This window comes from Physeter macrocephalus, chromosome 20 (genome assembly GCF_002837175.3).
Source record: "Physeter macrocephalus isolate SW-GA chromosome 20, ASM283717v5, whole genome shotgun sequence".
NCBI lineage: Eukaryota > Metazoa > Chordata > Mammalia > Artiodactyla > Physeteridae > Physeter > Physeter macrocephalus.
In genome coordinates this window covers 88,488,366-88,503,777 of record NC_041233.1, presented here as the reverse complement: position 1 = coordinate 88,503,777, position 15,412 = coordinate 88,488,366, and the positions used below count along the sequence as shown (strand labels likewise).

Here is a 15,412-nt window from a genome sequence, read left to right as displayed (position 1 = left end):
AAGGTGGCAGGACGTCCCGGGAATGTCTACAGTGGGACCACGGCCTTCTCTTTGAAAGCCTAGCTTGGCACTGAGGGGATGAAATCACCAATGAAAGTCAGTGACCTGGAGGAATACGCCAGTCTGCACAGGCAGAGAGGAAAGTGAGACCCACTTCTGAGGAAGTCCTGGGTCTTCACCTTGAACCTGTGGAAGCCCAGCACCCAGCAGCCTCCTGGGTGATCAGAAAGTAGGCAGAGCCCACAGGCTGAGGGACCACTTTGGGGGTACCCACATGCTTCTAGGCCCCTGTGTGACCCTGAAGACGGAGAGGGTACCCCAAAGAATGACCAAGACTGGCCTTCTCACCAAGCTTCAAGGCTAGAGGACAGAAGTCTTGTAAATTGAGTTTTTAAATATAAAGAAATTGAATCTTTGTGGCACTCAAGTATTATCCAGTAATCCACACTGACTGCATATGATTATTGAAGAAACCAAACTGAGTGTTAAGCAAGACTTTTAAGGCTGATGTTTAAAATACATAGATGTTTCAGAGGATGAGAATGCAGTCTGGGACATTTACTACCAATTGTTTTAGGTGGAATGCTTACTTTACAAGTGCCTTCTCGATTTCATAAACTAGACGGTTTTAGGGTTCTTGTCTCTAGGCAAGAATTTAAGAGTTGTTGCCAGAAAATCTCTCACTCACAGTTTTCTGAATCATAATGCATTCTGTGTGGATGCCAAGTCCTGACCATGACTCTTATCGACAGTTTCAGAGTAAGCACAGGAAATTGATTGTTTTATTGGTCTACTATATTCCTTCCTAAAAATGTGTCAAAGAACACTTTCTGGAATAAAGGTATAACTGCATCATAAAAGCTACCGAAATCAACTATCTTATACTGCTGTTGGATCACCCAGAGGAGAAAAGTGAGCTTGTGGTATTTAAAAAGATTTGTGAAAATCAGCTGGGAGGTAGCCTCATTGTTGAAATCTTTCATTCTACCCAATCACCAATGCATTGTTTTATTGGTCATCAAATATAAAATAAAAAGACAGTAGCCTTGATCTAATCATTGTTCCAAGCCTCTTATGATCCACTGTACAAAAGCATGACCAAAAGAATCTGGCTTACCTCTCATGCTAATTCATTTAAAACCTGATTCCCTATAGGGTAGTCAGCGGCCTGACTTGTGTGTTTTCTCCTGACAGTGTGACACCAGGGAAAGATCACTGCAAGAGAAGAGAAGCCTCTTTGCCATCAACCAGTTTTATCACTTTGAGCAAATAATGTCACCTCTCTAGGCTTCAGTGTCCTCATCGGGAAAATGAGGTGGTTGAAATAATAATTGCTAAGAGCCTTCCAGTTCTGCAACTCTATGAATCTATGACTTTTGCATTTATAAGCATCAGAAAAGCCAAAGTCATCATCGAAACAAGTGCACTGATCTGAGGACAATGCCTTAGGATCAAGCCAGCTTTCCTAATTTAAAAGAAAACACACCACTACGAAGATCTGCCTGTTTGACAAACTACTGTTTGCATATATTAAAACAAGTATCTAGACAGGTTATGCCAGGCACACCAAATAACCTGATTCGGATGATAGAACTGCTGTGGTGGAGAAAATCTTCAATGCAAATATGAGGCACTGATTGGATCTGAAATGCATATATTATTCAAAACGTGAATTTATTTGAGTTTCAAACAGATCCAGAATACCCTTTTCTTTATTCATTCAACAGAGAACTCAAATAAGCAATTGGGTATCAGCCATAGAAATTTATGGAAAAGTTCTAAATCTCTGTCTGTCTCGTTTTCAATAGGAAGTAAGGGGAAAAAAGGAGAGAAGCAACAAGATTTCAGAAGGGGAATATACGATAAATACACCCACACACGGGACGAGCAGAGTGGACAAGATCATTGCTTGTCTATTTCTTTTCCCACACAGTGCTTCTCTGTTCCCACAAATGAGAAATTCTTTTCTTTTTTGTTTTGAGCTTCATTTTTTTAAATTGAGAGACATTCTTGATTGAAGGTGTATAAATATCTGTCTTTGGGGCTTTATTGCTTCCAGTCATCTTAGTGAGAGTCTTGGGGGTTGAACTGTGCTGTTCGCTAGGTAAGCAAATGTCTATAGATCATTTTACGAAGAATTATTTATCCTCACTTAGTGATCAAGGGAAAATCCTTAGAAAATGCAATCAGAAATCCTGGGTTCAAGTTCTGCTTATATATCTCACTATGTGACACCAGGCAAGTCACCTTACCCTATAGAGCCTCAGTTTCTTCATCAACGAAGTGGACCTAATAATAATTTGTATTTATTACGAAGATTAAGAGAAACAATGAAGGTAATATTTCTGAGATAGTATCTTTTTTTTCCGGGGGGGGTGGGAAATCCAGGGTGAGATAATTTCTTAACAATTATCAGTTACGATCATTGATTTTATCATTAGGTTAAACAATATATTTCATTAGGTTAGATTCAGCCTGCTCAACTACAGTTTTACCACAGGGCAGGATCTTTTAAAATACGATATATTTTTGCTTCATTGTTGAGGGATGAAAAGACTTTTTGAAAGCTACAGTTTATAAATGTAATGAATATAAAGTAACTTTTGTCATGTAGACAGTTGACTCTTGTTATCCGTGGTAGTTATATCCTATAAACTCTCCAAGAATACTGAATAAGTAAACACTGACGGAGTATTCCTTGGGGAAATAGAGAGTTAGGTTCCTGTGAGCCTGTGGTCACATTCTGATCAACTGGTCAATATAGAATCTTGTTTTACGTGTGCTTCTGTTTAAAGACACCTTCTTTAATATATATTTTTGATTCACTAACATTTAACTCAAAGCCAACACATTACAGCTCATGCCTGAACAAAGCTTATCTGAACACACACACATTTCCCCGTAAGGCACATCACAGCCTTTTTGCACTAAGGAAAACTAGACAGCACTCCAGGGCCGTCCCGGGGAGCCATTTTAAGTGGCAAAATTTCCAAAGAAAAGCACAAAAATGCAAAACACCTGGCAGGAAATAGATTGCAAAAAAGGCACTTATTTGCAGTATGAGGGTTGAAATTTCGAAGATAAGAGTGTTGCCTTCAGCTGAGAACATACACATGGGGCTACTCAAATTTTTCACCACTTTGCACACATCTGTGAGTGCCCTTGAAATGCCATGAGTGCTGATTTTGTGGTTCAAAATAAATTTTAGTGAGTGGGTGAGTTCACAGATACAAAATCCCACAAATAATGAGGATTGTGTCTTTGTGTATACTTATGTATTTATACACAATCATATATTCATTCAATACTTAATCATGTGGCAGGCACTATAGTAAGTATTTTAGATATATCTTCTTCCTCCTTTATTATAATAATTATATAATCTCAGTATCACCATAATCTTACCAATATGAAATTGAGGACTGAGAACTTAAAATCACTTGTAAAATTCACACAGATAGAACCAGAATTTAAAGCTGAGTCTGATTTCCGAGCCTATGTTTGCCCTCTACTTTATTCTGCGTTTCACCAATTACGTTTTTTTTAAATCAACCAAGTAGCCAGGCATGCCACTTCTTGTCAAATTGGCAAACCACTGCCTTTGATCATCATACTGAACTCCAATTTAAATGACCAAGGTAACAATTTGAAAACCAAGCTAGAGATATTGAAATGCCTATCCTTATTCTAATTCATGCTTCCAATTTTCAGTCACCTAACAAGTGTTTATGAAATGCCTACTATGTGCCAGTAAGTGTTGTATGTGCAGTCATCAACACAGAGGTAATGCCAGGATGCCTCTGGAGCACGTCACAACTGTTCTCCATCCATCTTCCAGGGTTAAGATATACACACACTACAGCAACTTCAAACTCTTACAGGCCAAAAAATGAAAAGAAAGTTTACTGCTAAATGTGATGCCATTACCTGTCAAGCCAGTGATGTCTGAGAATTATATAAAAGAAAGTGCTCAGTATCCATTCTGGCAAAGAATGATGGATGTATTCATAAAAGCGTATACGTGAAACAGTAACTTTCAGGGACAATGTATCAAGCAGGATGGATTAGGCTCTCCTGCAGTAACAAATAGTCCCCAAGTATCACAATAAAGGCCTCTTTTGTGCTCTTGCAAAGTCTAGTGTACGTTGAATGGCCCTCCTCCATCCTGTAGCCCGGTCTAAAAAGACATCTACTCCCAACCAACTGAAAGTCTGGGGAAGGTAGGAAGCAAAGGGTGTTTGGATGAGCAATGTCTCTGCCACAAACACAAATTTTCCCATTAATCCTAAATACACTACCTAACCATACAGACTATGGGTAATCTTAAATCTCACTTGGATTAATGGTAGACAATGGGAAACACCTGCAGTTTAAAGTTTTTATTCTAAGCTTCAAATTTCTTCTAAATCGTTTACATTTTCTTCAAGAAAACTTTTTAAAGGACAGTTAAAGGATGTTTTCTTTTAGGATTTTCTTTAGGATTTTGAGTCAGAACTCAGTCTCATTCTTATTTCAATTACCTTGTTTGTATGGGTTGGTCATAAAAAGAAAGGGGAAAAATCACTAGCTAGCAAGCATATCGGGGCCAGTGACTTCAGTTAAATGAAGGCGGTTGTATCCTGTGTTGAACAGTATTCTCCCCTCAAATTCATGTCCGCTCAGAATTTCAGAATGGGAACTCATTTGGAAATAGGATTTTTGCAGATATAATTATTTAGACTAAGATGGACCAGACTGGATTAGGGTGAGCCATAGATCCAATTGGTATCTTTATGAGAAGAGGAAAGGATGCACAGGGAGGAAGGTCATGTGACAATGGAAGCAGAAATGGGGATGATGGATCCAGAAAGCCAAGGACCACCAGGAGCCTCCAGAAGGTAAGCAAGGATTTTTCCCCAGAGCCTCAGTGTGAGCGAGGCCCTGCCCACACCTTGATCTCAGACTTCTAGCCTCCAGAACTGTGAACATAAATTTCCATCATTTTAAGCCACCCCGTTTACGAGAAGTTGTTACAGCACCCCTGGGAAACTATACAGATCAGACCTCAGATTTCAAATAAGAATTTAAAATCAGGAGGTATAAGCATATGAAGGTTTTGATAAAATCTGGTTATAATTTCATCTCTTTCGTTTTCTAAATGTCTTTGAATTTCAGGCCTAGTGGAGATATTTGCTGTCACTCACATCTTGCAGCTTCTCTGGAGAATTCCTTGCTCTCAACAAGAGGGAGCCACTGGCCTCCCCCGTCATTCTCTATTCTCAAGGTACCTCCCCAAGGTTCGTCTCTCTAACTTCCCCCCATCTGTCCTGATCTCTCCACTAACCCCTATCCGGTGTCTCCCCAGCTTCTCAAAGGTGTGTGGTCCTGGGGAATGTTTCATTTTATACACACACACCTATAATACCACCACTCTCTCTCCTCGCCGCCTCTCCCCCCGAGATCATTCATTGTCTAGATCAGAGGTGGGCAAACCTTCCACATAAAGGACCTCGGAGCAAATATTTTAGGCTTTGTGGATTCTATGGATTCAACTCTGCCATCGTGGCACAAAAGCGGCCTAGACAGAGCGCAGGTGAATGAGCACGGTCGTGTTCCAATCAAACTTTATTTATGGAACACTGAAACATGAATTTTCTATATTTTCCGTGTGTCACAAAATATTCTCCTTTTGATTTTTTTTAAACCGCTTAAAAACATAAACAACATTTGGGGCTTGCAACCACACAGAATGGGCAATAAGAGGTCAGATGTGGTTCTTGGGCCAAAGTTTGCTAAACCTGTTCTAACTCAGCGGTTCTCAACTGGGGTCCACTTTGCCCCCCAGGAAACATCCGGCAATGTCTAGAGACGTTTCCTATTGTCACATGTCTAGTGGGGCTCTTTTGTCATCTAGTGGATGGAGGCCAGGGACGCTGCTAAACATCGTACAACGCACAGGACAGCACCCCTCCCCTAACCAAGAATTAGCCAGTTAAAAATGTCAGCGCCACTGAGATTAGAAACTCTGAGCTAGATAAAGGGTTCCTGCAAGAAACTGAGAGCCCGCCTTAACACCCCACGCCATAGGTTATATAGTTATTAAGGCCCTAGTTGGACAACTCTCATCCTAAATTCTTCTCAGATCTCTCCAACTGCAATGATTCTAACCGTTCTTCCATAGATCCTGTGTATCCATAGAACTTCACGGTGTGTTGTTCATTGTAGCCAAGGGCCCACGTTTCCTCCACGGCGAGCCTCAGAAGGGCGAGTGGTGTCTTACCCACCTTTACATTCCCAGGACCAAGCGTGACAGGAACTGAGCTAGGAAAATAATGAACTAAAACCTCCAAGTTATGAACTCACTTGAGGCAGGTACCAGATGAGGGAATTCCAGCTTCTGTAGAGAAGCTACTTCTATGAGCCCTTAGAGTGGAATTTTCTGTCCCAGAATGCCAGAGTTGCTGGGTGAATTGATGGCCAACAAGGCCCCATGCTTGATGCAGCAGGAACTACCTTTGGCCAGAAAGTCAGTGGGACTGGAGCTGGTTGCGAAGAGCCAGTAGGACTTCCTGCAGCCCCTCTTATGGCATCAGTGGAATCTTCAATTACCCATCGAGCTTGGTGTCCTGTGGCATCACACGAGGCTGGAGCAGGTGGGACCACAGAGCCAGAAAGAGATTTGCAGAATCCCGCAGCTCTGTGTTTGCCCTGCCCTGCTCCCATCCAATGCACCCGACGGCCCTTGGATCCCTTACTCAGCCCCTCCTCCTAACCTCTGAGTTTCTCTCACCCTGACCCTGCTTTGCTCTCCCCATCTCACAGCCCACGTCTGCCCCACCCCAAGCTTCTGCACTGACTATGCCTCTTCCTCCTATGATTTCTGGACTCGGCTAGTCCACACCCTGGACGTCCCAGGCCAACGCCACCAATGGCTCCCTCCCTGCACACAGCACAGAGCCCCACTTCTCCCATCCTCCGACTTGCACTCTGCTCAAATCCGGTCTCCTGCTCGTCCTGTTAGCTCCTGTCATCCTCCCTCTCTGCCCAGTCACGCTGGATTACGTCTCCTTTGGCAGATTTCCCTGGCTGTTTGGATTCATCTTCTCCCCAGGTTCCTGTGACCTGTACCCTGACCCCTACATCTGCACTTGTACTTGTCCTCAGGCAGGGACAGAACACCAGGTGACACTGGCTGTCACTCTCTGTTTCAAGAACACGGAAGACAGGCAAGCTGGTGTCCGGGGAGGATGCGGGAGAACAAGTGTGGAGCCCTGTTCCCTCCAGGACGTGCTCTTGCTAAAGCAGATTCACCCAACGGAAGCAGCCTTGGATGACAAGACAATAAAGTACTTCAAGAGCAAAATTATATGGCCCGGAGTTCAGAGCAGGGTAAATAAAAACAGCTTCATTTCCTAAGCAAACGGAGCAAAACATTTCCTGAGCTCTATGTGGCCCTGTGATTAGCACTTCGCATTTATTAATCAGATCCTATAATCATTGTGGAAAGCCTTTGATACGAGTAACAGCATTAGACCCATTGTACAGATTGGGGAAGGGCAGTCCGGGCAGGTGAAGTCCTCAGCCAGTAAAGGGTGGGGTCTGACTGACCTGCTTAATGTCACAGGACAAAGTCAGCAGTGGTTTTGCACAGCCAAGTAATAAGTTATACTTGCGGGTAAGGCCCTGATACAAAGATATACCTCCTTCCCTCAGGCAAGTCTCTGAAAACAGTCACGTCAGCGTTCCCTATGTCGAATTTGAGGCTCCCCAAGGTGAAATAAGTAAAATACACATAAAGGACTGCCCTGTTTGGCTAAGTATTTACTTAGCCCACGCGCGTTAGTTTCCTCTGGCTGCTGTCACAAAGTACCACAAAATTAATGGTTTAAAGCAACACAGTTTTACTATATCACCATTCTGGAGGTCAGAAAACTTAATTCCATAGGCAACCTCAGTTGCCCCTTGCCATGTAACACATACTCACAGGTTCTGGGGATTCGGAAATGGGCACATTTGGATACACTATTTGGTCTTCTCCAGGCAGTGACAGTGCCCTTGGGGCACCACCAATGGCAGACCTGCAGCCATTGAACATATACCGCTACAGGGCACCCAGGCAGCCATGGGGAAAATCCAGCACAGCTGACGGCACAGGGGCCCAGAATGGAGCCAACCACCTGGCTCCTCATCCTCCCCTGCTCTGCTGGAAGTGCTCCGCTTCACCTACAGACTCGGCTCCTGTGAGGGGCCTCCAGGGCCAGTCCCTGCCTCCTGTGAGCAGGTTTACATCAGTCTTCTAGCCCTTCGGGTTTCCACCCTGATCACACAGCTCCTTCCATATACCTGAGATTGGAACTCTCTTCTGGGCCTTCATTCTGGTGTCTGGTTCCTTATTTGATCCTTCAGAGACGTTGAGTTCTTTTCTTTTCTTTTTTTTTATAAATTTATTTATTTTATGTATTTATTTTTGGCTGCGTTGGTCTTTGTTGCTGCACGCGGGCTTTCTCTAGTTGCGGTGAGTGGGAGCTACTCTTCGTTGCGGTGCGTGGGCTTCTCACTGCGGTGGCTTCTCCTGTTGCGGAGCACAGGCTCTAGGTGTGTGGGCTTCAGTAGTTGTGGCACGTGGGCTCAGTAACTGTGGCACATGGTCTCAGTAGTTGTGGCTCACAGGCTTAGTTGCTCTGAGGCATGTGGGATGTTCCTGGGCCAGGGTTCAAACCCGTGTCCCCTGCATTGGCAGGCAGATTCTTAACCACTGTGCCACCAGGGAAGCCCGAGTTCTTGTCTTTTTTTTTTTTTGCGGTACGCGGGCCTCTCACTGTTGTGGCCTCTCCCGTCGCGGAGCACAGGCTCCAGACGCGCAGGCTCAGCGGCCATGGCTCACGGGCCCAGCCGCTCCGCGGCATGTGGGATCCTCCCGGACCGGGGCACGAACCCGTGTCCCCTGCATCGGCAGGCGGACTCTCAAGCACTGCGCCACCAGGGAAGCCCCGAGTTCTTGTCTTGAAAAAGATTTACTGTCACCTCTATTTGCTTGCCAGTCCTCAGTCCCAGATGCAGAGTCCTGCCCTCGGCTTGGTGGCTGCGTCTCTCTCCTCCCGACAGGTTTCCTAAATGCCAGAGCCTGTTTGTGTCCTCGGCTCCATGGCCACCCGCTGCCCGAGTTCACAGTCCCTGCTCCCCCGGCCCACCAGCACCAGCACTGCCCCCCTCTCCTGGGCCAGGCCAGAAAGGTCCGTCTCCAAGGAGACCCAATCCCGGGCACCCTTGCGCTCCTCCCAAGGCAGAGTCTGAATAACCCCATGTTCATCATAATCCGGACGTCAGAGGCTCTGATAGAGGAAAGGGGTCAGGCTGCCCACTACCCCCCATCAACTCACCAAAGGCTCACCTGGGAAGAACACAAGACCTTCTACTTTTCAAAGCACTTTTCAATCTATCATTTGCTCTGTAAAAAGGGCAAGGGAGGTAAATGCATCCAGTATAAGAAATAGACGACTGATGAGAAAACTAAGGTTGAAAAGTATGTGGAGCTACTAAAGGAGATGCGACAAGACAGAGCCAGGGCCTCACTTCCTGTCTCCTGACTCCCAGGCTAGGATTTTTTCTGCCATATTATGTCAGTGGGTCAAGCCTGTAGGTAGCATCCGCTGAGAATCTCAGGGTTGGAAGGTCTTTAAATGTCATCTAGGCTAACCATGTAATCCAGGGACATTAAATGTCCTCTAGGGTAATGTCATGATGGTGGCAGCCCCTCAGGAAATGCCCTGCCAAGTGGTCAGCCAGCCTCTGCTTCAAAAGCAGCCCCCAGGGCTTCCCTGGTGGCGCAGTGGTTGAGAGTCCGCCTGCCGACGCAGGGGACGCGGGTTCGTGCCCCGGTCCGGGAAGATCCCACATGCCGCGGAGCGGCTGGGCCCGTGAGCCATGGCCGCTGAGCCTGTGCGTCCGGAGCCTGTGCTCCGCAACGGGAGAGGCCACAACAGTGAGAGGCCCGGGTACTGCAAAAAAAAAAAAAAAAAAAAAAAAAAAAAGCAGCCCCCAGACACACAGCTCACCTTTAAGTGTCTCTGAACATTAATAAAGCCTTATCTTGAGCTCAGATCTAACCCCCTAATGTCTACCTACTCACTGGTTGAATCTGTTGCACCCAGGCACACACATGCATATGTGCACACACACATATGCATACACACACACACGTAACAGGGAAGAGGCAAACTGGACTACCTGTTGGATCTGTTTCTTTTACCTTAACCTTTGTTTTCTGCTGCTTTTGTTCATTAAAAGGGTACTGTCTATACATAATTGCCGCCTTGGGGAACCCTGCCCCTCTGCCCGAATGTTAAACCGAAGTGCCTTTGTTCAGGGAAACTCTGGACCCTGTTCCACCCGTAGATGGCTGCAAGAAAGAAGAAATTAACACATCCCCTCCCGGAGGCCGGCCATTCCAGGGGATAGTTGCATAACTTATGGCCTCTTTACTTTACTTCCTCATCTCCTCCCTTTCTCTGTGCTAGAAAATAAACTGGCATCCAAACCCCGATAAGATGGTTATCTTGAGACTTTAGTCCGCCATAATCTCGGTCTGGTTTTCCGAATAAAGTCGTGTTCCCTGCCTCAACACCTTGTCTCCGATTTATTGGCCTGTCGTGCGGCAAACAGAGCGAACTTGGACTCGGTAACACACACACAGCATGACTCTTTCCCATGACAGCCTCCTGAGTAATCTCTTTTCCGTGCTAAACAACCCCACTCCCTTTCCTCTCCCTCCAGTGAGAGGGTTTCCATGCCCTTCACCATTCTGGCTTCTGTCCTCTGAGTCACCTCGAAACGCTTCCCACAGTGTGGCAGTGACACGACCACGGCAGCCTCAATCTAGCCTCCGATCTGGGCAAGACCTCCATGCTGAAGTCTGCCAAGCCTTGGAGAACATGGTGGGTCCCGAGTCCTCATCACGCTCTCATCTTACAGAAGGATCTAGAAAAGCGTGAACTGGAGCAGAGATTCCACAACACACTAACCAACAAGATCCGGAACTGGGTTTTGTTCTAGTGGCCCTGCCAAGCATTTCAGAAATTCTAGAAAACACACGTCCATCTGGAAAGGCAACCCAAACCTCAACTATGGAATTCGGCAGGATCCCCAGCTGATGCTTGATCAAAGCACATCTTGAGTAGGAGGAAAGGTAATGATTCCCAGATACCAACTGCTCGCCCTCATCAGATGGAGTAGCTCGGAGAAGCAATGAGTTGTGCTTCAATTATTCCTACCCAGAAACCGCCACCGTTCAGGAGCCTGTTATTTATGGAGGGGAGGCTTGAGCAGCACACCTGAGCAGGGAGATTGCTTCTGAATTCAGTTGTTTGGGATTTATATGTTCTGGGTTTTTTTTCCTTTTGTTTTCATGATAGAAGTAACGTCAAGCCAATCTGGTTGATTAGGTAGAGCAGTTCCTAGATGCGCAGAGGACGGTTCCAGCCACACCTTCGGGCATCACTGCTGGGTTCGGCTGCAGGCAGCAAGGGCGGATGGCAGGTCATCCCAGCTCTACTCAAGGGGCAGAAGGGGCTGCACTTGGGGGCTCAGGAAGCCCGTGGCCTGGGTATTCTTTTCTGCTGCCTCTTGGTCCTTATCCTGCATTTGCAGTAACTGCATTTTGCTGGAGACCAAGCCTCAACCTCTATCCTAGGTCTGGCAAACCAGGTTCCTGATGTGTCCTTATACTTGGTTTCCAGCCCAGCACTCTGGTCTAAAATGACGGTGCCCTGCCATGCTCTGAACAGCCTTTTCTCTCCCTAGAGCCCCAGGACTGCAGCCAGCACCCTGCTACCACCTGCCCGACTTTCTTGATGCTGGTACCCTGCTTGAGTCTCAGCATGATCTCGGTACCCAGAATCTCCATTGCTGGATTCCACCCTCCTATCAGGCCCTCCACCCCTGTCCTGGCGGGGAGGAATGCCTACCCTCTGCTTACACTTGTATCTAATGACTCACCTCCCTGTAGGAGGACACATTGCTTCCTTTGCTCCCTGCCAGCAGCTGGGTTGACAACAACGCCAGCCCAGGGACCACTGTAGCTTCCCAGGCTCTCCAGTTCTGTCTGAAGTTACCATGGCCCAAGATCCTTTCTGCTCAAAGCAGCTTTGGAGGAGAATGGATGAGAGGTTAAGCTGCAGAAAGGGAGATGCTGGGAAAAGACAACCAGCATCTGTTCCCATAGCCCAAGCCATGAGCTGTCAGTGCTACCTTCCCCCGCCCACCCCCATTCCCTCCTCACCCACCCAGCAACTTGATGCCTGTCACAGTGAGGACTGGGCCAGCTCCGTGGACACCAAGACTAAGTCATTAGGGAAACACTACAGTTCAAGTATTTTAGATTTTTTTCCTTTGGAATATATTGATGGCAACTAACAACTCTGAGGGTAACTCAGAAAAACAAACTGATGTTTGGTTATCTTAAGGATGTATTGAAATTCACCAAGAACTATTTTTTTTGCCTGGTGGTGATTTTTTTTACAGAAATAATAACTCCCATTTGCTAATTAATGTGATAAACAAAGAGATAGCCTCTTCTCTTCCATCACCACCTTCAAAATTAATTTTAACAGCAATACTAAGCTTAGGCAGAGAGAACAAATGGGCTAGTTACACATTCATGGAGAACAGGTAAAATCTTTCCAGTGGTTGTTTCTTTGAGGTGTCTATTTTAAGAGATTTGAGGGGGAGTAGGTTACAAGGTGAGTATCCAACCTTTTAGAGAGCAAAAATCAAGAGTTTGGACCAAGTGCCTGCTTATCAAATGTCAACACACAGAATGTGCCTAAATTAAACTGAGCTTGTCTCCAAATTCCATGTGTTTTGCAACGCCGTCCTATATCTGAATGTCACAGCCACCTTTACAAAAACAACAGTCTTTAGCTCAACTAAGTAGAAAAATGCAGTGAAAAGATTCCTTGCTCGTCTCCAGGTAAAAGCAGATATTTTTCTTAAGAAAAACACCAGTGAGGATAAAAGCCAAGTATTGTTTTAGACTCTCTTCAATTTCAGAAATACCATTTAAAAAGTAATTACACCCACGATTTATGCATGATTCATTAGGCAGCCAGATACAATGCACTGCTACCTTGTAATTGCACTGAAAAAGGTCAACATCATGGGGCTTCCCTGGTGGCGCAGTCGTTGCGCGTCCGCCTGCCGATGCAGGGGACGCGGGTTCGTGCCCCGGTCTGGGAAGATCCCACGTGCCGCGGAGCGTTTGGCCCGTGAGCCATGGCCGCTGAGCCTGCGCGTCCGGAGCCTGTGCTCCGCAACGGGAGAGGCCACAGCAGTGAGAGGCCCGCGTACCGCAAAAAAAAAAAAAAAAAAAGTCAACATCATGAAATATACCCTCAACTTCTTGGGATTATCACCTAGTCTAGTAACATCTTTGCCACAATGTAAGTCTTGTCCAAATAATCTATCTTGATTAAATGATAACAGTAGTAATTTAGTTCTATGACTTAACAGACTTCTGAAGAATTTTTGGGGGGTTCCTTTTGAAGAACTAGAGGGTCAAATGATCTGTTATCAATGTTTAAGCTTTTTATTGTGAAAGTGAACAGGCTTGAATCAGAAGATTCCCTACAAAGATGACTGAAATGTCATCTGGGGGGAGGGGGGTGGGTGCACCTCTGGTGTCAGCACATGAAAGTGTTTTTAAAGACTCCCATTTTCCTCCTCCCCATCCCCATGAAGATAAGAACATTATCCAGGAGTAAGTAGGGAAGCAATATGTATACAATACACTATCCACCACCGCTACTGATTACAGACCCAAACTAGAAAGGACAGTGTTCCTTACATAATAGATTATCTTACATAATATATGATAAATATGACAGACAATATCTTGCAGGATGGAAACAGCCATTCAGAAGATGCAAACTGCTGAATTACGAATCCGAAGGGGCCAGGTTGAGAGAACCAGCGCTTGGATTTAACAGTCTTATGACAGCACAAGTTCAGCTGGGCTACCTGCTTATCCCTTTAGGTTTTCCTCTCACCCCCTCTCATCCTGGCAGCGACCCGTGAAGACGGAGCCTGATGAACAGGACAGGCACTGGATTTCAGTGTCTCCCCGCCATCACTGTTCAGACACCTACCTGTGGTCGTTAATGGGGTTTTCTCTCCTAGCAACAGTTTTAACCTTTTGGCATGGATTTTGCCTTGATAATGTGAGTCTGCCACCACCGCGGAGGTGAAGGACATGTTACAGAGGGTGCAGCACTTGTTTTTATCCACCATGTCGGCATCACTTCCCTGTGAGGGAGAGAGATGAAAAGAACATTAGAGAGAGCCCCGAGGCCTCTGATGTTTTTGTCCCATTCCGTTCTGTTGCACGTGAAACTTGCCATAGACTTTCTTCTTGAAATGTCTGTATTGTCTTTGCTCTGCAATCTTTTTTCTTCTCCATGATAATCATCATCAAAACTTTCTCAGTTACTAACTTCAACCTATATTTAATAGGGGGGACCACTACTGCCAGGCACTGGGAACACAGGACAAATGGGCAGATATGAACTACCCGCAGAAAACCAAGGCCCACAACAGGTGTAAACACATTGGATCTGGCACCGGGAGGAATGGGGTCTCTCACTGCATCCATTATATGCATCAAAGTAAGTAAAATATCAGAGTTCACATGGCTTGAATTATTTAGCAAAAATTATCCTTTGGCATTCAGCTCTGCCTTTGACCCACTTTAGTCTCACCAGGATACGTGGTCCCATGTTCAAGATTTTGTTAAAGATTTCTTTAAGGAATTGAATATTTTTCATAATTAACTTGAGTCTATATCATAAAGCTATGGTGACCATGCTGGCTGAATTTTCCAAGAGAGTTTGTGTCATTTTCCTTTTCTTCAGGACAGGTGATTCACTAACTGCTGCACAAAATACTTAAATCCAGCTTGATTTTTATTCCTTTGTAAGACTTCATGAAAATGAATAATGATTTAGAGAAAATAAATCCTTTGTCAGACCATGTGACCTGGCTATGGTGCTCAGAGATCATCAATTACCTATATTCTGTGAGAAGAAGATTAATCCATGGGCTCCCCTCCTGCCTAGTTAGAAATTGAGGGTAAAGAAGACTCTCAGATAAGGAGTTAATCTATTCCGAACGACAGTAGCAAAGCATCTCTTTATTAAAACAGCAGCCTTGAGTGAGTATCTTGCTCCACAATAGCCCCTTCTCTTATTCCCGGCAGGCCCAAAGAGTGCAATTTAAAATAAAAAGGAATGAAACTGGGTCATTTGTAGAGACATGGATGGACCTAGAGACTGTCACACAGAGTGAAGTAAGTCAGAAAGAGAAAAACAAATATCGTATATTAACGCATACGTGTGGAATTTAGAAAAATGGTATAGATGATCTTATTTGCAAAGCAGAAATA

At 45.2% G+C, this 15,412-nt stretch overlaps 1 protein-coding gene across 1 annotated transcript in view; it reads right to left on the bottom strand.

The window, feature by feature from the left end:
- Positions 1-15,412, bottom strand: part of ZMAT4 (zinc finger matrin-type 4) — a 269,984-nt gene that overhangs the window by 137,981 nt on the left and 116,591 nt on the right. The window contains exon 3 of the mRNA XM_024131526.1: positions 14,121-14,277. Coding sequence (XP_023987294.1) covers positions 14,121-14,277 — 157 coding nt within the window. The remainder of the gene's footprint in view (positions 1-14,120; positions 14,278-15,412) is intronic.